Source organism: Sciurus vulgaris (genome assembly GCF_902686455.1).
Source record: "Sciurus vulgaris genome assembly, chromosome: 5".
NCBI classification, from domain to species: domain Eukaryota; kingdom Metazoa; phylum Chordata; class Mammalia; order Rodentia; family Sciuridae; genus Sciurus; species Sciurus vulgaris.
In genome coordinates, this window is record NC_136465.1 from 13,753,410 (window position 1) to 13,777,479 (window position 24,070).

The window sequence follows — 24,070 nt, forward strand, 5'->3', positions numbered from 1 at the left end:
AGAGGAGACGTTCATTCTCAGAGGAGGACCTGGGAAAGTCTCCTGAGGAACAGGAAGGATTGTGGTACCGTCTCTGGAGGGCCGGGCCGGGCGCTGAGCTGCAGGTGGACAGGATGGATCGAGGGGATGTGTGGTATGTGAGGGGCTGGAGGGAGACAGGGGAGAGGTGCAGTTGGAACTGAAGCCAGGAGAGCGGGGGGCTCTGTGTTGATTCCCAGTCTGAACTTGATGTGTTTTGTACATGATGGGGGATTGCTGACATCTTTGTAGGTGGAGGGTGACCAGTTCCAGCATCATCTGCACTAACTGTGCAGCTAATCCCCTCCTTCCATTCTCTCCCCTGTGCAGTAAGAAATGGAATGCCTGTCCCCTCTCCTCCACAAGGTCCCCAGGCCTCTATAGCCAGCCAACGTTCTGCCTCAGAACCACAGCCTCGTTTGTCAGGCCATGTCTGAAGGGGGCTGTCTCGGGAACCCCTACCACTTACTGGCCTTGTTGTGAGTCACATGATGTGAATTGCTGGGGCTCCAGTGACACCAGAGGGCTTCCTCAGCTCTGGCACCCACCATGGGGCGCTGGGCACTGCAGACATCCCAGGACCCATGGAGCTGCCTCTCTTCCAGCAGATGCCAGGTGGCTCTGGGTGGCTGTGACTTTAGGAAAGTCAACCGGTCCTTCCTCAAGAACAGCGCGTTGTGAGCTGAGGAGCCTGCTCACCCTGGCCTGCACGCGAGGTCACAGTGCACTGTATTCTGCCCCTGTGGCTTCCATCCGCTCGTCCTGCTTTTTGCCCTTTTGAATCCCAAATCCCAATCTGCTTCCTCCTTCAGATGCACCTACAGTCCCTTTAAAGTCCCAGATCTCTGAATGATGTCAGGTCCAAGGCACACAGGGTTCCTTGCTGCATGGCCTCACTCTGGAGTTAGAATCAGGTTCCACTGATATGGTGACCACAGCTTTGAAGTCTTTAAAATTTCCTCTAGCAAGTGCGCCTGTAGTGCTCATGAGGTGACCTTCAGTTCCTCCTCAGAACAGTTCTGCGGGCTCCATATGAGTACAATTCCCATTCTGTAGATGAGGAAAGTATTTTGCCAAGATCACACCACTACCAAGTGTCAGAATGAGGATTCAAACTCAGACTGTGTGGCTTCAGAATGCCCTCTTCCTGCTCTGCTAACCTGCCTGCCTGGGTGGTTCAGGCTACTTGGCCCCTCTCTTGTTTGTCACAGAGAGCTTACTGACTCCTCTCTGGGCCAGGAGCAGGCTGGTCCTAGTCTCCTGAGTTCTTCAGGAACAGACACTATGAAAAAGAGGAGATTGTCACCAGGGCACGGTGGTTTCTCTGAGGGTGAGACATAGGCCTCAGGAGTGCTCTCTTGCAGAATTCCCAGTTTGGCTAAAGACAAACCCACTGGCCTCCCCTGTTGGTGGTCTCCCCCTCCTCGTGGTCCAGGATGGAAGGCATGGTATGTTCAGAAGCATGGGTGGGTGCCTGGGAGCAGAGCAGAGGAAGGTTTAGACATGTGTGGGAGAAGAGAGGGAGGGAGGGGGAGATGCCAAGCTTCCTCTCGGCTCCTGAAAGAGGCCACGTGCCTCTGGTCCGCAGGCACCCCACAGGAATGCCTTACCCTAGAGAATTGGGCAAGTCCATGCAGGCCCCTGCCAGACTCCCCGACACAGGGCTGCTTCAGGGCAGCACTCAAACTCTGCACCACACTGGCAGCTCAGTCCCTGGAGCCAAATCACCTTCTCGTCCAGTAAACCTGTGCATAGAGCCATGAAGTTTACCACGCACAGGCCAGAGAACAGTAAGGCACAAGCCCTGCCCTAAGAAGCGTGTGACCAAATTGGGCACATGAAGTACCTGGGCAGGTAGCAGAGGACTGTCCAGGTCTCGGCCCAGCCTTGGCAGGAGGTGGCCCTGCAGGCTGGTTCAGTAGAGATGCTGCTTGGAGGACGCCAGAGGTGAGCTGGGCTCTGGAGAGCGAGAGGAGGGAAGCAGCGGGAGCCAGGGAGCATGTGTGCAGTGGTAGCTGCGCTCGGCCATCAGATTCACTGTCTCCCTCCCCACCAGCCCCAGGACCCCCAGGAGGCCAGTCTACTGGGCTTCTCCAGTGGGTGTCCTCGCCCTTTTTTGCCTTCAGGTTAGGTTGAGTTGGGTTTGCCCAATAGGAGGCACCAGAAAGAGATCAGAGAACAGGGGGGTGAGGGCCGCCATCCCTCCCTAACCCCCCTGCTGGTTGCTGGTTGCTAGGGACTCGGAAACCCTTCAGCAAAGTCTGCTCTGGTTCTGGAACCCACTCCTTCCTGGGGGGCCCCTCAAGCACCCTGGGTGGTCATTCTCACCTCTGTTTCCAGCCCAGGGTTCCCCCACATCCTTTCTTAGTTCCCCTGAACTCTGCCCACGTCTCCATAGACTTTTAAAAACTCTTCTCAAGTTGAGTTCCAGTGTGCCACATTCCCTGCCAGGAATCCTCCTGAGAAAAGCATTCCAGAGATATGGGAGGCAGGTGGGCAAAAGAGGTGGGCACCCATTGACCCGTGTGGTCCAGACGTTAGCTGGGGTGGAGATGTGGTGGAATACAGAAATGGAAGAGCTTTATACACAAAGCCAACAGGTGTAAATCAAAGGGCTCTGAGACATCTGTAAGCTTGACACCTGTCCTAGCAGATTCTACCCTAACTTGCCTCTCCTCCCTGCCAGGAGGCTCCTGCTGCTTCCCCTCCAGCCTGCCCCTAACTGCCTCAGGGCTCCGTCTGAGGGATCCTCTCACCACGGACCAGGATGGAGAGGCCCATCTGCTCCTGCCTCTGCAGCTGTTTGGCCTTGCTTGCCTTCCTGCCCTCCCTGAGCCTGGCACAGTACGAGAGTTGGCCCTACCAGCTCCAGTACCCCGAGTACTTCCAGCAACCAGCTCCAGAGTACCACCGGCCCCAGGTGCCTTCTGATGTGGTCAAGATCCAGGTGCGCCTGGCAGGGCAGAAGAGGAAGCACAGCGAGGGCCGCGTGGAGGTCTACTACGACGGCCAGTGGGGCACGGTGTGCGACGACGACTTCTCCATCCATGCCGCTCACGTTGTCTGCCGAGAGCTGGGATATGTGGAGGCCAAGTCCTGGACGGCCAGCTCCTCCTACGGCAAGGGCGAAGGTAAAGTGCTCTGTGCTTTGGAACTCAGTGCATGGCACCTGCAAAGACCAGGAGCAGCTTTCTGTAGGGTAGCCTGGCAAAGAAAGCTGAAAATGCCATCAAGTATAAATAAATGCCTGGTAGCACTTCATCTGCCTGCACAGGCTGCGTCCTGCAGGAAAGTGGACGGGAGGGCACCCAGGATGTATTGAGGGACTGCCATCCTGATCTGCCTGGGACTTTCCTGGTTTGAGCACAGAGTGTCACCAGCAAACCAGGAGTGGTTAGCGACCCTAAGTGGGAGGTGAAATCAGCCTGGGGCATCTCTCCAAGCCAACGCCCTGCCTGGGGGCTACATCATCAGCCCAGAGAACCGTACCTTCCTCCAGATGGTCCCTCAGAACAGGGCCTTTTCCCTGTCTCACAAGGGCTCCCTGGGCATTAGCGCATTCTACCCACTTGGAGTTCATCACTTTAACACTGATGTGCTAGAGTGGCATTGGACATGACAGGAACAGAGCCGCTTTGTGTTTTTCACCTGATTTTGGCCTATTCTTTCCTCCCTTGATAGATTCAAATCATTCTATCTTAAGAAAAAGCAGCAGCAGCAGCTCCTAGGAGCTCTGGAAGGTGGGCCTTGGAGACCTGACCCTTGAGCTCAGAGCCAGTGCTGACATAAGGACAACCAAGCATTGCCTAATGTCGGGGGTATAGTCTAGAAATGGGTCACTAGGTGATTTGTTGTTGTGACATCATAGAGTGTACCTACACAAACTGAAACAGCTAGGAGGTTGCTAGGTGATAGTATAGAATTTGGGGGGACTGTTGTTATATACATGATCTTCAGTCAACTGAAACGTCATTCAGTGTGTGACTGACTGTACTTGCTTATAGGAAGACACGTATCCCATTTGGTCTCAGTTTCCCACTCTGGAAGTTGGGCTTTCTGAGAACTCTTGAAATCCTCAGTCTGTGTTTCCAAAAAGGAGGTAGAGGTGAAGGGCATCATTTGAAACAGTTGCCCTCCGGGAGCTGAGTCCTTCCCTGGGTTGGTAAAGCAGAGGCAGCTCTTCCACCAGCTGAGCTGCCCAGGCTTCAGCAGGGGCCTGGCTGCCAACATGAGAGAGGGGCTACACTCCTGTCCTGGACTACTGGATCAGTGCCACCCTGACTGCATTAGATTCTTCTGAAGGGATTAGAAATACAGAACATCTCAGACCTACAGCCACATCTTCTGGTTTCTAGAGTCGGGACTGGAGCTGGGGAGCTGAGCTTCTGGAAGCCTGTGCCATGATTGTATCTGTGAACTGCTTTGGGAGAGAGTGAAATAGACAACTGTTGGTCTCCCTCCCAACCCTTCTTTCTGTTCTAGAAATTATAAGAGAAGGGTTGCACCATCTCCTGCATGCCTTACTTCCGTGCAATGGAAAATTTCCTGTTGGGAGAACTGGCTCCAGAGCCGATTCCTAGTATCAAATGTGTTCAGCAGCTCACTCTGGGCTCCTTGCAGTGTGGAGAGCCAAAGCAGCCAAGATGGGTTAGCAGATGTGGGGCCGTTGGAATCCATTTCCTGTCTTCTTTAAAACTTCCAGTGCTCCTGCGTACGTCCGCACCTCTGTGCTGACAGCTGAGCAATCCAGGCCTGACGTTAGGTTCATGGTTTTTATTCCAGGCTCTCCGGTCTTCTTTATTTCATGACAAGTACTATCCAATGACAGTGGAGTATTTTTCTCTCTGGTGACAACTTTATTTTATTTCTGCCCAAATTGAAAACCTACCTGTCATCGGACAAGGTGGTTATGGATTTTTTCCCAGCAGGAGCAGGTATGGGGTGTTTGGAAAGATGGACTCGCCTAGGTGGGATTTTGCTCTCCAAGGATGATGTGGGCGAAGAGTTCAAGAGAATAGAGGAAGGGACCAAAATCATGGTCCAGGGAGCCCATGCTTGGTCATGGAGGAGAAAAGGACCAGGCAAAGCTGCTGCAATCCATACAGAGGGTGGGGGGTCCCTGCAGACACTGCGGCTTTAAAGGAATATGGATGGTGGAAAGATGGCCGAGGGGCCCAGATGCAGAGTAGAGAGATGGAGGAGGGCTTGCGATTGGTAGATAAGGTGTGGGCTATGACCATGGAGGAGCAGCTGCAGCCAGGTGGGGGCAGGCCCCTGGACAGAGGAGATGTGGCCGAGAGGCCGAGAGTACTAGAAGGACACTCAAATCACCAAGGTTACGACAGGTGAAGTTCAAGGAGAGGACAGAGAGAAACACATGCTAGACCCGGTGAACCCTGTCCTGTGCCCAGGGGTTTAAGGGTTAGGCTGTCCATCTAAAGTGGCCTTTGGTTTGCATTATGAGAGGCCTCTTAAACCTGAATGTGCATTTCGCCATCCGTTGAGTTTTTGTTTGTTTTTAGCCCTGGGTACCTGTTGGGCACGCCACGAGTATTAGCTAATTGATTCATTTTGATCTGGGAGAATATGAGAGCGGTTGACAAAACAGTGTGTGCTCTTAAGACCAGAGTGTGGCCAGTGCCCTGGGCTCTGCCCCAGTGGAGTTTGATCTGCAAATCAGGCTTGTGGATGGGCTAGGAAGCCTGCCCGTGACCCTATAAAAGGCCACCTCTCCAGAAGTCCCCAGACTCCTGTGCAGTTCAGGCAGAAGTGGTGAAGCTGCTGTAAGCACCAGGATCCCTCGCCCCTCCCGGGTTTCCATCCTGGTTGTCTGCAGGTCCTACTGCTCACAGCACCTCTGAGCTCAGATAAACTAGAGGCCCTTTTAGGCAGTTCTAGAAGGGGCAGCTGACCCACTTAGCATCCTCTGGGTGGCTCTCAGCCACATAAACTAAGGTCCTGGTTCTCCACCCTGTTGCACCCCTATTCCTGATCAGAACAGCAAAGCCAATGACCCTGCAGATTCTGACTTAAGCAATTTCCATTACCCTGACAGAGCCCAGGGCCTGGCATTCAAACGGAAGTTCGTTTATGATCTTTCTTCTCCAAAGGACCCGTTAATTTGTTCACACATCTCTCATCAGGAGAAACATTTCTTAGGGTAAATGAGTGGAAAGAGTAAAACGAAATTTTGCTTCTGATTGAATGGCTTTTTTGTGTCCAAAGTGTGCGCCTCATCTTGTGTCCCAAATACCACTTTCCCAGCCAGCTAGATGCCAGTCTATGCCTGGCACCATCCTGTGTGCCTGCAGGCAGACCCAGAGGCTCCTGACTGGAATCAGGACAGTCAGGAGATGGGCACTACGTACATGGGGGAAAACAACAACAACAACAACAAAATCCACATGAAATTGGGCTAAATAGTAGACCACGCATGGTGATGTCATCCAGTGCTAAGTACAGATTTACAGAGTTAAGGAAAAGTAACTGATCAAGCACAGGTAGAGGGCAGCCTTACTGGGGGTCCTTGGAAGGCGCAGAAGAGAGCAGCTCTTGGGCAGCTTAGCTCCACTCAGCACTCCTGGGTGTTCACTCCATTCGCTCCATCTCCAAAGTGTGGCAAACCCCATAGCATCCAGGCTTTGCAACTCTGCACGGTTACTTTAAAGGTGTGCTGATCTGCTCCAGCCCTCTGCGAGGGTGGTTTCTGTTGCTGCAGATGGAATAAGGGCACCACTTCTTTTTACCATCTGCTCTTCGGCAGCGCAGCTACAGAACATTCCAAGGGAGAGGCCCCGCTTGAAAGGTGGAGGGTCTTTTCCGTTGCTAGTACTTAGTAAGACAAACATGAGCTTGTTGTAGAAACAGCAATTGATTAGGGAGCATATGTTTCAGTGGAGCTGGACGGCTTAGAAACCAGGCCAGATTGAGAAACCAGTTGGAAAACCTCAGCCCAGATGTTTTCAATAAACTCTTTGTTCCCACAACGTGTCTGAGGCGCTCTCCTTTAAGACTGGACTTACCATCCATCACAGCAGACACGTTCCAACCAGGTCTGGAAGTCAGAAGACTGGCCCCGTGGCCTCCCCGACCTTAAAGAACCTCAGCTTCCCTCCTCGATTTTCTAATCTTTATAATGGGGGTGTTTTTATTCTTTTTTTTTTTTTTTTTTTTTTTTTTTTTTCCTTGCATTATGGGATTTATTGTTTCCCTGACTTCCTGGAAAGAGGAAAGGAAGATTGAATATGTCCCAGGCAAATCCATTATTTCGTTGGATCTCCATGGCTACCTGTTTATTGTACATTGTTTTTATTTGAAAAATGGGAACCAGGCTTGGTTAAGCCGCTGACCAAGTCACTAGTGCCCAAGTCCATGGTAGATGGGACTAGAACCCAGGTTTGTAGGACTCTGCTGTTTAGTAGACTTCTAAAAGGAGCCTTAAGAAAAACAAGGCACTTGGTTTTCTTTTCTTTCATTTGGTAGTGGCATTTATAAAAATCACTATTTGAAAACCCTCCAGAAATTTTTTTCTTAATTTTTGTTTTTAATTGTGGCAAAACATGCATAATGTAATATTCACATCTTCACCATTTTGAAGTGCACAGTGCAGTAGTACTGTTTAGTAGTACTGTTTAGGTATGTTTGGTATGTTCACCTTTTTTGTGCCGACACCTCCAGAACATTTTCATCTTGCGGCACCGAGGCTCTGTGCCCATTAAACAAACACTGCCCACTCCCCCTGCCCCTGGACCCTGACCACCCCATTCTGTTTCCTGTCTCTGAGAGTGTGGCTATTCTAGGTGCTACATGTAAGTGGAATCATCTAGTATTTGTCCTTTCAGGACTGACTGACTCCACTTCATCTGATGTCCCCCAAGGTTTGTCCAGGCTGAAGTTAGTGTGGGAATTATTTTCCTCTTTAAGTCTGTTCCATTGTATTTATGTACCACGATTTGTCAACAGACACTAGTCTTGCTTCCACCACTTGCCCACGTTGCGAATATGGCTACCATGAACGTGGGTGTGCAGATACTTCTTCGAGATTGCTTTTGGTTCTTTGGGATATATACACAGAATTGCTGACTGTATGATAGTTTCATACTTTTTGGTACCAGGGATCAAACCTAGGGGCACTTAACCACTGAGCCACATCCCCAGTACTTTAAAAATATTTTTTTATTTAAAGACAGGGTCTTGCTGAGTTGCTTAGGGCCTTGGTGAGTTGCCGAGTCTGACTTTGAATTTGCGATTGTCCTGCCTCAGCCTCCTGAGCTGCTGGGATTTATTTTAAATTTTTGAGGAGCTGCCTTGCTGTTTTCCATAGCAGGTGTGTGATTAGGCCTTTGCACCAGGGATGCACATCTGTGTCAACACTTGTTATTTTTCTGTTTTGTTTTGATAGTAGCCATCCTATGACATGAGATGGTAGGTGTCTCACTGTGGTTAACTTCTAGCTCTTTGCACACTGGATTCTCTACCTAGCAGGTGAGATAAAAGAGCTGGAGGTAAGCAGAGTTCCAGAGTAGGCTTCTGGAATATGAAGAGCTGGCTCTGTGGGTTAATGTAGCTGCTCCATCTCTCAACCAGGCAGAGTAAACATCAAGAAACGGGCAGGGCACTGAGTAGGGAATTGAGGCCCAGTCTCTGGGCTGAGAAGCCTGGTACATGTGGACTGCCTCTCTGAACCAGGGCTCTGCTTCTGGGATGTGGAAATAATCATGCCACCTTGTCTTCTTCCCTGAGGTATGGAAAGATCCAGCAGGTAGTACGTGGGAAATTGCCAAAAAAAACTGTAAACCTTCGATTACAGAATACCTTTGCTTTTCCCCAAGGAGTCAGAGGTCAGCCTCTGCCACAGGTAGCAGGTGAGACTGGCTTGTGCCATAGTCCATAAATTAAAATCCTCCTCTTCCTCATCATTACCATTTTTGGTAACTAAGGGGTAAACTGGGCTTGTGCTGTGTACTATCCAATCAGCATACACCTCTGCAGCCCAGGTATCACTGTCACCTGCTTTAGCTTTAACCAGGGTCAAAAAGCTAAAAGTGCCTGCACCAGAATTCAAACCCAGCTTCATCTCCAAAGTCCCTGCTCTTTCTGCTAGACCATGGAGCTTCTGAGCTTGAATCAGATTTCTGTCCTAACTGTGCCCAGTCTACCACTTCCTCAAATCACATCAGTTGCCTGTTCTGGCAAGGAAATCCAGATGGTCTAGGACCAGATGCGGTATCTTTGCATAAAATCAATTGATGGCCACACACACGTAGCCAAAAAAAAAAAAAAAAAAAAAAAAAAAAAAAAATTTCTCTTTCCATGTAAGACACTGATGCCCCCCAGACACCCAAGCTGCATTGACATGGTGCTTGATTTCTCTCCTCTGCTTCCTTCAGGGCCCATCTGGTTGGACAATGTCCACTGCACTGGCAAAGAGGCGACCCTGGCAGCCTGCTCCTCCAATGGCTGGGGTGTCACCGACTGCAAGCACACAGAAGACGTCGGCGTGGTGTGCAGTGATAAAAGGATTCCTGGGTTCAAATTTGACAATTTGTTGTTCAACCAGATAGAGGCAAGTCACATGCTCTTGATGACTTCCTTTTTAATTTTTATTCTGAGACAGGGTTAAGTTGCTGAGGTTGGCTTGGAACTTGCAATCTTCCTGTAACTGAAATTCCAGGTGGGTGCCACCTGTTCCCCGGGTAACTTCTTCACCTGGACATTTTTCTTCTCCCATGTAACTTGCTTCTTGCCTGATGATTTTAAGAAGTGTGTGTGTGAGCACCAAACAAGGGAGATCTGTGCCCCCCAGCTCTGGTTTGAGGACACCTTTGGGGTGGCATCTGTGGGGAAAGGGCATTTCAGGCACAGAGAACAAGTGGGACAAAGTCAAGAGTGCAGAGTGTGACCTGGGATGTTTGGGAGAAGGTATGTGTTGATAGCGCGAGAATTGAGGCTAAGAGGGCAAGCAGGAGACACCTTCGGAGCCTGCTGTGTGGACTGGAACATGTATTTGTTATTATTTACTGAGTAACACATTTTCCTGGATTTTTCAGCCTAGCAGCCACATTTATTGTCTCACGTGGTTTCTAAGATTCAAGATGGCATGGTGGCTTAGCTACTTGATTCCTCGAAGAGTCTCTGGAAGCTGCAGTCAGTAGTGGACTGGGGCTGGAGTTTCCACCCCCATGCTAATTCCTGTGTTTGTAGGCAAGCTTTGGTCTCCTGCTGGCTGTGGACTGGAGCCCTCTGTTTCCCTCTGCCTGGCCTCTCCATAGGCTGCCTGTGTGTCCCCAAGACTTGGCAGTTGTCTTCCCCCACAGTGAGTGATCTGTAGGAGAGTGAAGGGCAGCATCAGATAGGAGCCAGATATCTCAAAACCTAATCTCAGAAGTGATGTCCGTCATTTCTGCTGTATTCTCTTGATCACACAGACCAACCCTGGTACTGTGTGGGAGGAGATGACATAAGGACATGAATACAGGCAGTGGAGATCATTGGGGACCTTCTTTGGGGGCATCTTGGAGGCTGGCAACCCCTGGAGAGTTGATTTCAAATCTAGCTGAGGATCAGATTACAAATGCAGACCTGGGCCTCACCCCTGACCTGCTGAATCTGACCTTCCTGTTACAGGCCCAGTATGTTTTTCTAAGCTCCCCAGATGATTCTAAGGACTCTGGGGTTGCCAGCCCCAGTCAGCACTTGGAAGAGGCCACCGGGGCTTGTGACCCTTTGACATGGCACAGTTACAGATTGAGCCTCTTTTTTTCAACAACTTCTTCACCCACCCAAACAAAGCCAACTAAACAGATGGCTTCTTGCTCTGCTCTTAGGTATTAAGGTAGGATGGGAAAAGGTAGCAACGAGACTCCCGTCCTCATGGAACATGTTAACTGTCCCAAGGGACTGTGGGATCTGTCATGAGCCCAGGCCAAGGAGCCTCACTGTGCCTTGGCCTCAAGCCCAACCCATCAGTAATGCTGAAGAAAAGTGACTTGAAATGGCCCTATTTGGGCTCCAGAGGAAGTGCTCCCGGACTGTTGTCCATGTGTTTTCCTCTCGTGACTCACACTGCCCTGCCTCTCTCTGCCTTCCCAGGGCAGGCCAAGTACACTGGGAACAGGTCCAGCCTACCCTGAGCGGGCAAAGGATTCCCATCCTTCCCTCAGCTGGAAAGTCCAGACCACTTCCAGTGGACACTCAGAAGTGTCCTCTTTCCTTTGAGATAACCAGAGGGTGTGTTGGAGACAGGTACTTTGCTTAGTAACTGAACTTTGCCAACGACACCTTTGCTTCACCATAGTTGATTTGGAAGGTGCGCTTGTGCAGAACTTTCCACTCTTCATTACCTCAGGCAGAATAGTTATCCCTGCTGGTATGTATCTCATCTCTCTGAGAAGCCCTTGAGGGCAGGAGCTGTATCTTACTAATCACTGTACCAAGCAGGTGTAATTCTAGGTACCTCATGAGAACAGTATCTTCAACTCCCAAATGTTCTTCTCTGCAGAAATGCAAACCAGAGATTCCTTAGGTGGATCTCCCCAGATAAAATACTAAAACCAGTGATGATAAAGACATAGGAGCAAATCATCCCTTCATAGCATTGTCCTGCCTGATAGGACAGTGACCCTCATTATCATGTCTTTAACAGGCCTCTGTTCGGCCTAGAACCTCAGGATAACTCTCCTGGAGTGTCCAGTGAAGCCCCAGGGTTCTTGACATAAGGAAGGAATGGATTGTGTGAATAAAAGGAAGATTGGCCAAAACATCAGTGGGTTTTAGGTTGAGAAAAGGAGAATATTCATCTTTCACTAGAAAAAATGATCCTGGAGAAAGGACGCTGTGAGTGACCCTTCATTGGATAAATGTTTATTAAATGCCTACTATGTGCCAGTTCCAATGCTAAGCATTTGGGGTGGGGATTAAGATGGGTCATATCAAAAGCAGAAACCTAATGGAGTGGAAAAGGCATAGAGGATCTGAAAAAGATGTTGCTGGAGGGAACCTTCTTATTCTGGGAGGGCTGATCTCCCCTGGCAGGGAAGCACAGTACCCGTCTCTGTCCTGCACATTTGTTGGATGTCTGCTGCACACGTCATGTCTGGAATACCATTTGGAAAGACAACATGGTTCTCAGGACCTGTGGAGGCAGGATGTGGGCCCTGGGAAAGCTGTAGGATCATCCAGGCAAAGAACTCAGGCCCTGATGCATTTACAGTAACCTGAGGGGGCTGTCAGGGCAGGCGTCTGGTTCAAAGGGCCAGATGATTCACAGTCATCAATTACACTTTCCTAGAAGGCCACCCTCTTGCTGTCACACAGACTGGACTGGTGACCACGAGCCAGGGTGGAGCTTCCTTGTCCAGCCACAGACCAGGAGGAAATTTTCAGCTGATGGGCGGTCCCCCTGAGACTTTTTTTCTTTGGTGTCCACTGAAATTAGGTCATGTGGGGGCCTATATTAAGGGTGCCTCAGGAAAGCCTTTGTGAGTTGCCAGAAGATTGTTGCATCCTCTGCTTTGTGGCTTAAGCTCATGCTTACTGTCAGCCTGGCAGAGATGGAGACACCCAGACCACCTACAGGGGATACTTGGGAGATGCTGAGATGTTTCTCCAAAATACCTGATGGAATGGTCCGTGTCAGCCACTGATGTCACGGAATCATTCCTTTCAGCTAAGAAAATGACCTCTATTAAATTTTTGTGGATGAGAGGATGAGACATAGCTTTGGTGGCCATGCAGTTAGGTGGAGTCATTGGGTACTGACTAATGAGGCCCTGGGAGAACTAGTGACTAATTTAGTGTGAGCACAGTGCATGGTCTATAATGGTGTGCCTTGAGGCTCTGCTTCTGCCGACCCATCAAGCATCAGGAGTCTGCATGGAAATTAAGACGTGGGCTGATAAAATATTTAAGAAACAGAACTAGGAGGGACTGCTGTAATATAAAATTGTGGAAAATCACTGTGGTAGAAATAATAGTCTCCAAATGTAACAATAATAGACCTCAATGTAACATAGTAAGGATAGATGTTACATTTTACACACTTTACATTCAAGGTTCTGTATCATGGTTCATGGAGAAAAGGAGTCAGCCACAAGTACAGGCAACAGGGAAAGTGACAAAAGAGCGCTGGTTATTAAAAAAAAAAAAAAAAAAATCAAATCTCTGTGGTGTTGATTGACTAAACACATAGCACGTGCCAACTTGAAAAGTGAGAGCAGAGTGCTCCGCAGAGACAGGGGTGGTCTCTGTGAACTCGTCAGCTCAGTTCTGGTCCATCTCTTGACCAGGTCACGCCAGCAGAACGGAAACAAACCTGGAAACCATATCGTATGAGGGACAGATCATTTTTCTGTCAAGAAAAGAGATGTGGGGGAGGTGTGTTGGTTCTCTTCAAATGTCTGAGGTACTACCATGGAGAGAAATTTTATAATACTGTCCAGTCCCAGAGCTAAGATGGAGGGTCAAGTGTTGGGAATCAATTTCAAACATGGGGAACCCACAGTGGACTGCTCCCTGGGTAGGGGTGAGCTCCTTGTCACTGGAGGTGTGTAAGCAGGAACTAGACGACCTCCTGCCAGGAGTGTTACAGTCAGATTCCTACGTGGAGAAAGACGTGGGATTGGTGATTGCCCAATCCTAAGACCCCTTCTTTCCCTGAGGCTGAAAATGTACCCTCTTTCCCTGAGACTAAAATGTACCCACCCATCCCTCTTTGGAGCTGCCCACTAGCTAGCTCTTGGTACTGTAAATGCTTGTGTAGATTGACACCCCTCCCATTACACACACACACACACACACACACACACACACACACACGAGAGGCCAACTAGTGTGTATGTTGTGTGCTGGGGCCCTCTCCCTGCCTCTTCCCTGGCCCCTCACAACCTTGACCTTGAAACCAGGTGCAGATTTTACATCCTCGCTCTTCCACCTCCGAGGATATGTGTATATACAAGCCCTTCCTTGATAGGTTTGGGCCGGTGAATTCAAAAGTGGCCAAGAGTGAAGTGCAGTCCAAAACCAAGTGTTTTCTCTGTGTCTTGTGGCCCGGTTGTAAACCCCTGGGCTGACAGAGGTGATGAGGACACCCCTGTCACTTCCCACCCCTACTCTGCAGGGACATGGCCCAGGCTCTGGGGCACACCCCCTCAGAGATGCCTAGAGATTGGGGACAGATCACAGAATCACAGGTGGCCTTCTCAGGCTTGCACCTTCTCCAGGGTGCATTAGAATTCCCTGGGCAGCAGGGGACACTGTACCAGCCTAGAGCAGGCTTGTTCCCCTAGGGGATGCCAGAGGCATGAGTCACGAAGCCCCAGAGCCTGGCTGATAAGAGTTTCACTTAATTGACTAATTGTGCTTCCTGGACTTCTGTGGGAATGGGACATCCTAGGGGCTTCTTGACACTTCATAAATTCCCCTCTAGAGGGGGAAAAATGCCCCTTCCTCATATGAATGGCCCCTCCAAGGGAGAGTTCGCAGGTTGGACCTTGAGTTACCTGTTGGCCAGTGTCAGAACACCAGGCAAATACCATGGTCAGTAATCCACAGTGGCAGTAGTTCTCAGAGTGACACAGCATGCACTCGTCATTTGCAAGACAGTTTTAAATGCTCTGCAGGGGGAAAAATCAGACAATTTCTATAAAAGTGCTTTGCAAGACTATGAAGTGCTACAGTACATTGCTATCCCTACTACTGACTCAAGAACCAAGTTCATCCCACTCAGGGATGCCAGAGGTATGAGTCACGAAGCCGTGGAGCCTGGCTGATGGAATTTCACTTGATGAGCTAACTGTGCTTCCCTGAACTCTTGCAGCATCTGCTCAGGGCTTGCTCAGGGGCTCCCTGACACTTGCCGAATGCCTCTCTAGAGGCAGGAAAAGGGCATCTGCTTCTCATGGATGGTCACGTGACCATTTCATGCAGGAAATTAGCAGGACAGGGTCTCACTTCTCCCCTCTCCCAACACAGACTGTACCACCTTGCTATGGATTCTCACTTTTAGACCCCAGAGTTGGGGGCTTGAGTACCAGTCTCATGGAGACTGAGCCTTGCAGCTGTGTGTCTGGAGTGGCTGATCCCTTGGGTCTCTGGATGCTCACTGCGAAAGAGAAGTTTGGCTGGATATCAGGAAAATAAGGCTTGGGGTCAATAGCCAGAAGGAGGTAGGCAGGAGCAAATAGTAAAATATAGCAACATGTTGATTCCAGGAAAATAGATTGTTTTAAACTCAGAAAACAGGGCCCCAATCAAACCTCCCAGGGTTTCAAAACTTCTTAAAACAAGAGGCTTTGTTTCCTGTCTGTGGCCGGTGGACAAGTTGGAAAAAGCATCAGATAAGGAGAGATGACAACTCCAGATGCCCTTCGGAGCAAACCCCTGTTCACTGGCTGGTTTGCACATTGCTAGTCACGTGCTTCAGAAGGCTCCTGGCTGGGGCCATGTGTCGTTAGACCAGGAAACAGGAGTGCGTCTTCCCCCTCCTCACCTGCCTTCTTCCCTACCCATTTTTAAAAGTTTCTTTGGCCAAAAGCAAATAGGTTACCAGAACTTATCAGAAATCCCCAGGCTGTGAGATTTAGATGTTACCTATCCCCTAACTGACTCTGTGCCTCGGTTTCTTCTTTATGACAGGAGGCAGCCATGAAGGCTTGAGAGGCCCCTAGAGAGAGGATGAGGACAGAGTCAGGAGGCCATTCATTTCCACTAGAGGGGAGAGCCTGACACCCCTACCCTCTGCTCTCTGGCATTCTTCTGGAAGGACTCAGTAGACCTGAAAAAGCCCTTTCTTCTCCTCTTAACCACAGGGACTAGGGTTGCTGTGAATTTTTTAAATTCCAGGAGTCCTGGTTTTTATTAGTCACAGTCAGCTGCCAAATGTTCCAACATCACCCTCCCAAGCAACAGGCTTATCTGCCTGCATCTGGGGGCTCTGGGAGGTGCAGGCCCCAAAGGAAGGGTCTCCAGAGAGACTTCCAGAAGAGTGAGCACTTCCTAGCCAGGAGCTTCATTGTCCTCTTCCTGGCACCAGAGCAACAGGTCACATCCAGTGATTTCCACCTGTGTGCAGTTTAGAAAGGGGTGAAGCCTAAACACGGACCCCTTCCCCCAGATGACGGAAGGATAACTGGACGACTCCCCTCTGGAAGGAGAAATGGTAGCAATGAGTGGCTCGTGCTGGAGCCTTTGGCAAAGGTGTGAAGAGCAGAGGTGGAGATCGGCAGCCCTGCATCCTCGGCCAGCTGGGCTGTCAGACGAAGCTGTCCTGGCTGTCTTCTGTCCCACCTCCCCGGGAGCTTGAGCGAGAGCATATGTAAGATCCTGCCCTACATGTGGCCAGGGCTTGCGAGCCACCTTGGGACACACAGAAGGAGCTCTAAGGTGACCTATTTTCCCAACCAAAAATAGGTCACAGCGTCTGAAAAACAGGAGTGTTTATGCAGATAACAGAATAAAATATTTGAAATTGTGCACACCCTAGTGAATCCGGAAAGTTGGTTTCTGGCCAAGGCTTTGCCCGTGGGACCTTGTGCAGAGTTTAAACATCATTCTAATCATTCGTGAGATGAAACAAACAAGTCAGTAAAATCGTACTTATTTGTAGATTACATAAATGAATCAGGAGCATTATTATTTATTTCAGGTGACAGGAATGAATGAGCAGTTTTACACTCAAACTTTGGAAAGTATGGATCAGACAGTACATTGCACGGTTGTCTGGAGAAGAGAAAATTGATGGGAGAGAGCAGGGGAAGGTTGTTCCATGGTAGTGGGGCTGAGCTGGGTGGGGAAGCCTGTCCCTGCTCTGGTGGTCAGCCCCATTCCATGGGGAGGTCTGGTAACACAGCTAGGGCAGGGCTGGTGGTGTCTAGCCTGGCTCTGCAAGAGGCCTGAGTGCTTCATCTGAGGCACCTCTGCCATGCCGGGGTCACTGCTGAGGAATCTCCCACCTTATCCCCAGGAGGCTGTAGGTACAGGATCTGTTCATTCGCTTCATGCATTTTATTCGAGCACCTATACTGGGCATGTGGATAAAGGGGTTGATGACACAGGCAGTCTTGCCCTCCCTGAACTTGCTATCCAGCAATGGAGAAAGATGGTTTTAGAACCATTACTTGGTTCCCATGGGGTGGTGGCTCTAAGGACACAGGGTGTATGGTGGATGATCTGGCCTGACCCAGGGCTTGCCTGGTCTTCAGCCTCAGCACTCCACCAGGGCCAGAGGGGCTGCTGGGCCAGCAGGGCTGGTGCCTGGAGCAGGTGGTGCACTGGCTTCCTGCTGACAGCAGGCCTTGCCTGTTCTCCAAAGAAGCAGTCTGTTACCTGTCCAAGTGCTTCCAGTTTGGAAAATGTAACTGAGAACATTCCATCTTCCAGCACATTTGCACAGCTCTTGATTTATAGGAGGAAGCCCAGACCGACTGCTGGCTTTTTCCTCTGGTGGCGTCAGCATGACCTCAGCCCTCCTGTCACCCTGCCGCACCCCTGGCCCCCACTGCTTTCCATCCTGTAGAGTTTAGCGGCAGGAATCGCTGAAATGCCTTTCCTGTCTCCCTTATTCTGTCTGACTCAGTCGGAAGTCAGTCTCCCGGCTAGAGAATGTTGCCCACAGCTTCTTGAACTATGGATTCCAGATTTGATCATCCAGAGGGGGTAATTACAGCATAGGAGATATTTCTAACACAACTTGCCTCGTACTGTTTATAGACGGTCTGCTCTTTACTAAGCCATCTAGACTTGTGCTGAGGATCAGGAAGCATCTCATTCCGCTCTTCAACCATTTATTGGTGTCAGATCTTACGGGAAGTGGAGGTGACATGTTGAATAGCTCTGGTGACAAGAGAAATGCCTGGATAAAGGGCGATGTCCCCATGTCTATTGGTAAGTCCTACAAGCAGTGCTTATATTTTCAAGAGAGACCAGGACTGCCTAGCTGTTTATTTTGCATGCAAGAAAGAATAAAGGAAGTCTTTATTGAAGTTTCTGGTTTGGGTGCCCAACATTTCTAATTAAGCTAAATTCCTATTGTTAGATTTTAAAATATATGTCAATGGCCTGTTTGAAAATGTTTGAGGACCCACTGTGTGACTGGCACCAAGAGCTGTGGGTAATACAAAACGAACAAGAAGTTTTGCCCTTTGGGAGATTAACAGTCCAACTGAGTGGCAAAGACATGTGGAAAGATAAATACTGGTACAGGTATTCATGGAGAAGGTGGTGCCCCCTCCTCCCTTCCGGCTTAGGAACCTCATGGCAGCAAGGAAGGCACCTATCCTGTGTGTACCAAGGCTTCATTTGATCCCTGGGACATAGCAGCACTTGACAAATACTTATGAATGATTAACTTGAGAGTGAATCCTGAGGGTGGGTAGGATTCTGATAGGTAGAGAGAAGGGAAGAGGGAATCACAGGGGTCGGCTTGAGTCAGTGGTGTTGGGAGGCCCCAGGCAGGTCTGAGCGAGACGTGCGTACGCCATAGTCAGAGGGAACGAGTCTCTGGGCTGGATGGGAGATGAACAGAGCCCAGCAGACAACCTGGGGCTGAAGTGAGACGATGGGATTAGAAAGCCCTTCTGGTACTTCCAGGGTTCTCCTCGCAGGAGACCAGAAGACAGAAGAGGCCTTGCTGAGGCCCACTGAGGACGAGAAGAGGGTGGCAAAGGACTCGAGGCTTGTGGTCTGCATACTGGCTGGGCAGCTTCGCTCAGCTCCACGAGAGGAGGAAGAACGGAGGGCGGGTTAGGTGGGTTTGGTTTAAGTGCTGAGGACGGGGGCAGGCTGGCCGTCGGGGAGATGGGTCCGAGTCTGCAGGCCATTTTTAAAAACAGGCAAAGAAAGCAGCTGGTTATAAAAGCAAGATGCAGGAATGTGTCAGCATTAGAGGGTGATGGCATGCTACATGAACACAGGGCATGGGGAATCAGCTGTCGTAGGTTCTAGTTGGATGTTGGTTGGCGAAATGCTGCGTCTCCTTGCCCCAGCACCCCGCACCCCAGGATGACTTCTCAGAGGGAGGGCCTGTGCCAATTGAAATTGTGTGTTCTAGAACAGAGGAAAGGAGACAAATCACTGGATAGAGATCAGGCCCTCCCAGGAGGCCACTTGCCCAGTGCTGAGCTTTTAGACCAACTGTTGAGGAGGTTCTTTAGGCTCATTTGCCCCATTGCTTTGTTCCTCCTCCTGGTTCCCTGATGCAATCTTCAGCTAGACTTTCAAAATGCGTGATTCTTTCTCACTGGCAACAGCCCCACACTGTTCCATTTTGGAATTTGAAGTGACGGACAGATGCTGCAGATGTTACATGGCATACGGACCTAAGCCGAGTGTCCCAGCCCCCAGGCTCCTTCCCCATCCCTTCTTTCCACCAACCCACTGGCTGAAGCATGGCCTCACTGTACCTTCGTTTTCCCTTCTGGAATCGGGTGCTTTTAACTCCTGGGGCCTCCCCAGGTAACAGGATGTGATGAGTCCTGGGTGGGACAAGTCCTTTGGAGGGAACCCTTTTGGACACCTGGGTCACTATTATCTCTGGCAAGAAGGGCAGCATTTAGGTTTTCAGGAGTGTGTGGTATTTTTATTGTTTTGTTTTGTTTTGTTTGTTGTTTGTTTTTTTGAGACAGGGTCTTGCTAAGTTACCCAGGCTAATCTCAAACTCATGATCTTCCTGCCTCAGCCTCCCAAGTAGCTGGGATTACAACTGTACCCAGTTTTGTCATTTGAATTTTTAAATGAGCCAGGTGCTTGACCAGCTTCTAGGCTATTGGACTTAATTTTAAACTAGCAAGTCTAGAGAGCCCTTTGTTAAAAAAGACAAATGTGCATCTATTTTCAAACCTTCTCTTTCAGGGCTGAACTTCTGGGAAAAAGAAAATCTAGCACTTGTGGTTTGGGAAGGGATTCCACAGCAGTGAAGTAGGGGACCGTGCGTGCCTGCACGTGGTGTCCAACCCAGCTCTCCCGGGAGCCCGGAGGAGCTGGTTCACTCGCACGAGCGCCCAACGCAGTCTGCTGAGGACTGCCTGCCGCTCCCCCTGGCCTGAATCAAGAGCAGCTGGGACTGAGTTCTCCCTTCACAGACACAGTTCACCCCGACACAGCCCCTCGGGTGCGGTCCTGGGTTTCCAGCGTGCACAGCAGCAGATAGTAAGCCCCAGGCCCTGTCCCTGTGTGTCCTCTGTAATTCCAGGTAATAGATAAGACACGGACATGAGGGCGAGGCTGCTCGGAGCGTGGTGGTCACTATGGCCTGGAACACAGGCTTGGAGTCATGACAGGTTTTTTTCCTGCTTTGCTGCTTATTGGCTGTGTGAACTTGGACAAGTTGCAAAACCTCGCCAAGTCTTTTCATGTTTTCACTGATAGGTGGCTATACCCCGAATCAAGAACTTCAATTAATAGGAGCCTTGTGTACAATTGGTTGGTATTTGATTAGCGATGGCCATCGTGGTCACTCTTCAAAGAAGAGGCAGGGCCCTGTGGAATGTAGGGAAGAAGCCTGGCAAGGTACATGGAGGACAGAGTCTATCTTTTTGTCAAGTATATGAATGAATGAGATGCATATGAACCTTGCAGAAGGGAGAGATTTGGTTCCAGGGAGTGAGGGCAAGATGCGCCATTTCAGAGGAAGGACTCCTGTCCTGACTGCTTTCCTAAGGCACTGCAGGGACAGGTCCCTTTCCATCTGTCCCCCACCCACAGACACACTCCACACATAGAGGGTGACACAGACACATACCCACTCCACACATAGAGGGTGACACAGACACATATCATCATGTACAGGGACACAAACAGATACTTGCCCCAGAGACACACATACAGATTCAGACACACATGACACGTAGACCGACAGACAGGCAGACACACACACACATGTGCAGTGAGTTGGAGGAAGAAAGTGGACGGTGGCAGCTGGGCCTCATTGCCAGCATCCTGGAGACCACAGGTCAGTGGGGGGACCCTGCACTGAAGCAGGAGTGGGGCCAAGCTCCTTTGGCAGGTGGGATGGTGCCTGCTGGCCTCAGGCCCTGTGGCCAGCATGGCCCTTCCCAGGGATCTGCTGAGCGCTGCTGGCCGGGCCTTCCTCCTCCTATAGCACCAGTGCTGAGGGTCACGTCTGCTGTCAGCCAGCCTGCACTGCTGCCCCACAGCCAAGGAGAGGATCTGTGAATGGAATGAGGTCAGCCTGGAACTTTCCTTCTGGGCATGACACATTCCACACTGGAATGCCAGCCAGCCTCCCAAGGTGGGGAGAGGCAGGAGGGGCTGGCCGCAGGCTGGGGTTAGACCTCAGGCCCCCTCTTGGCTCATCCCTGTCCACGTGTCTTGGTGGCACGGGTCCTGTGGCCTGAATGAGGGCTGTAAAGGATCCAGGATCCAGGCTGGGAAACATAATCCTGCCACTGGCGGCTTTCCTTCCGCTCTGCGTGGAAGGGAATCGGGGCCAAATGCCATCACTCTGGGCCACATACTTTCCACCACCTTGCAGGACTTGCGGAGCAGGGCCTGGCTTAGGACCCTGAAGCTGGTGGGAGGAGCTGTGAATCCCTGGGCACCCAAATAATACTTCTGTTCAACCTTGTGGTTCATTTGCATCCTGGCTGGACAGGCTTGGGACGCTCAGGTCACTGGGTTCCAGCCTCCCAGCCTCACCCTGACCAGCTCCACATCTCCCTCCCTGGCCCAGCGAGGGTGTATCTTACCCTGCACCTCAGGGTGCTCCAGGGGAGGAAATTGGAATCAACTAGTTGGTTTCCTTGTCTGAAAATGGGAATTAGGAGAGCTGTAAACCACACTGTCACACAGCCGAGGGTTGAATAAGAGATCGCACATAAAGTGCTCAGCAGAGGACTCAGCCACTTGACAGATGAGACTCCTAGATACTGCATTTCGTGGTGTCTGGGGATTGATTTGGAGCTGAGGACATGGCGGGGCTGGAGGCATAGGTGGAACCAGTCGTGAAGGGCCATGAGCATCTCACTAAGTCATTTGTGCATTGCATAGATAAAGAGGAGCCAGTCAAAGGACAAGTTAGATCAGTGTTTTGGAAAGAGCTCTCTGGTGGTGGGCAGACGGGGGATACTGTTGCAAGAGCTGGCCATGGCCCCACTAGTGCAGGAACAGGGGCAGAAAGAGGGGGGCTGGAAGTGAGAGGTTCAGGATGGAGCTTCTTTAGGATTTGGGGACTGAGGCAGCGTGCCCCAAAGAAGCATAAAAAGCATCAGTGTGACTCTAAGGAACCCCCTTCTACCGTTCCTCTCATCCGGCCTGGCCTCTGGCAGTCCCTCCTTCTGCGTGGTAGGCATGCCACAGGGGGTATTCAAGCTGTGTCAGCAAGGAGAACCCACGTGGCAGGGAGAAGGGGGCTTCCTTCGACCCTCTCCTCCAGCCCCCTTCACTTCCTGAAGGTCCCTGCCCATGAGTCCTCCCCAACCCTGACCAGTCTCCACCTGGCACTCCCAGAGGGTGAGTTGGGTAGGTATGAGAAGGGGACATCCCAGGGCACCTAGAGCATGCAGACTCTCACCTCACCTCCACCAAGTACCTACCCCCACCCCGTCTACCTTCCTGGCCCCTTGCACACACTGGGCACCCCACCTCATTTCCCTCAGAGCCCCTTGCTCGGGGCCTCTGGAGAGGGGAGTGCGGGAATGCCATCCCTGGCATGTGAGGCAGGAGCCCTGGGGCTCACATTTCTAGAACGCCAGTTACCAAGATGATTGGGAGACATGCGCACACATGTGCACACACACTCACAGGTGTGTGCACACATGCTTTGGAGTAAAATGTAAAATCCAAATTATTTTACATGAAAATTCAAAGAATGCTTTCTCATGCTGTGAATTTTGAGGCCTATGCAGGGGGAGGCTACTGCCCACAGCTCTCTGGGTTCTTTGGTAGACTGTTGGGGAGCTCCTGGGTCCCTCATGTCTTCTCTGATTGCCCCAGGTCACCCTTGCTTCCTGCTCAGTCCCTGCAGCCACAATCTCCCCCTGCCACACACACACATAGCACTTTGTAACTGTTTTGGGCTGGGTGGTCATCAGGGGCACCATAGCCCCCTGTGATCACTGAGGGAGTTCTTGCTGCCTGGCACCCCTTCCCAGATAGGCCAGGGATGTAACCCCTGTCCATGCTTCCCTCTCCCCAGAACCTGAACATCCAGGTAGAGGACATCCGGATCCGCCCCATCCTCTCAGCCTTCCGCCATCGCACGCCCGTGACCGAGGGCTACGTGGAGGTGAAGGAGGGCAAGGCCTGGAGACAGATCTGTGACAAGCACTGGACGGCCAAGAATTCCCACGTGGTGTGCGGCATGTTCGGCTTCCCCGGAGAGAAGACATACAATGCCAAGGCGTACAAGTAAGGGGCTGTGCCAGGTGGGGTCTTCCTGGGCACTCTCCCTCCCTGCTTTGTCAACGAGTTGGTACTGGTGACTGGCTGTCCACAGCCCATTACAGCCAGGCAGGCTGGCTGGCGTCCCTCCAGCAATCCTGCACGGAGCTTACCTGTGAGGAGCTCGCAGGCCTGGGAGTCGGGCCTGCACCTGGGCTAGTATAGAGCACCGAAGGTTTAGAACAGTCAAGGGCAAGCTGCTCCTGGCCCAGAAGTCCCTCCTCTCGGTGCCGATGGGCAGCTCACAGACCACAGGGCCTGAATAAGGGCAAGATACAGGCTGGGCAGAGCAAAGACAGCTCTGACTTTAGAAGACATGTTGGCTTGCCCTCAGCAATGATCACTCTGAGAAATCTAGAACAATTTCGTAGGTAATTGAGAAACTGTTCATCTCAGTTCTCTTCAACCAGTCCCAATTAAACCTGGCAAGGCTGTTAGGATTCCCGAGGTTAATTTCACCCAGGGGGAGAGAGGTAGATCGTGATAGGACTTAGAGTTGTTTGACCTGAAGGTGTCCAGGGAAAGGATTTTGATGCCGTGACAAGTTGTGGATAGGGTATGCAGCTGTCCCTCAGTGTCCTTGGGGGACTGGTTCCAGCATCCCGCCCCCACACCAAAATCCATGGACACTCAAGTCCCTTATGTAAAATAAAGTCCT

At 50.8% G+C, this 24,070-nt stretch overlaps 1 protein-coding gene across 3 annotated transcripts in view; it reads left to right on the top strand.

Moving 5' to 3' along the window:
- Window positions 1-24,070, top strand: part of LOXL2 (lysyl oxidase like 2) — an 83,969-nt gene that overhangs the window by 22,300 nt on the left and 37,599 nt on the right. For all 3 annotated transcript variants that reach the window (XM_079142277.1, XM_079142278.1, XM_079142279.1), the window contains exons 2-4: window positions 2,705-3,149; window positions 9,408-9,583; window positions 23,168-23,379. In XM_079142277.1, the coding sequence (XP_078998403.1) occupies window positions 2,786-3,149; window positions 9,408-9,583; window positions 23,168-23,379 (752 nt within the window). In that variant the 5' untranslated portion in view covers window positions 2,705-2,785. The remainder of the gene's footprint in view (window positions 1-2,704; window positions 3,150-9,407; window positions 9,584-23,167; window positions 23,380-24,070) is intronic.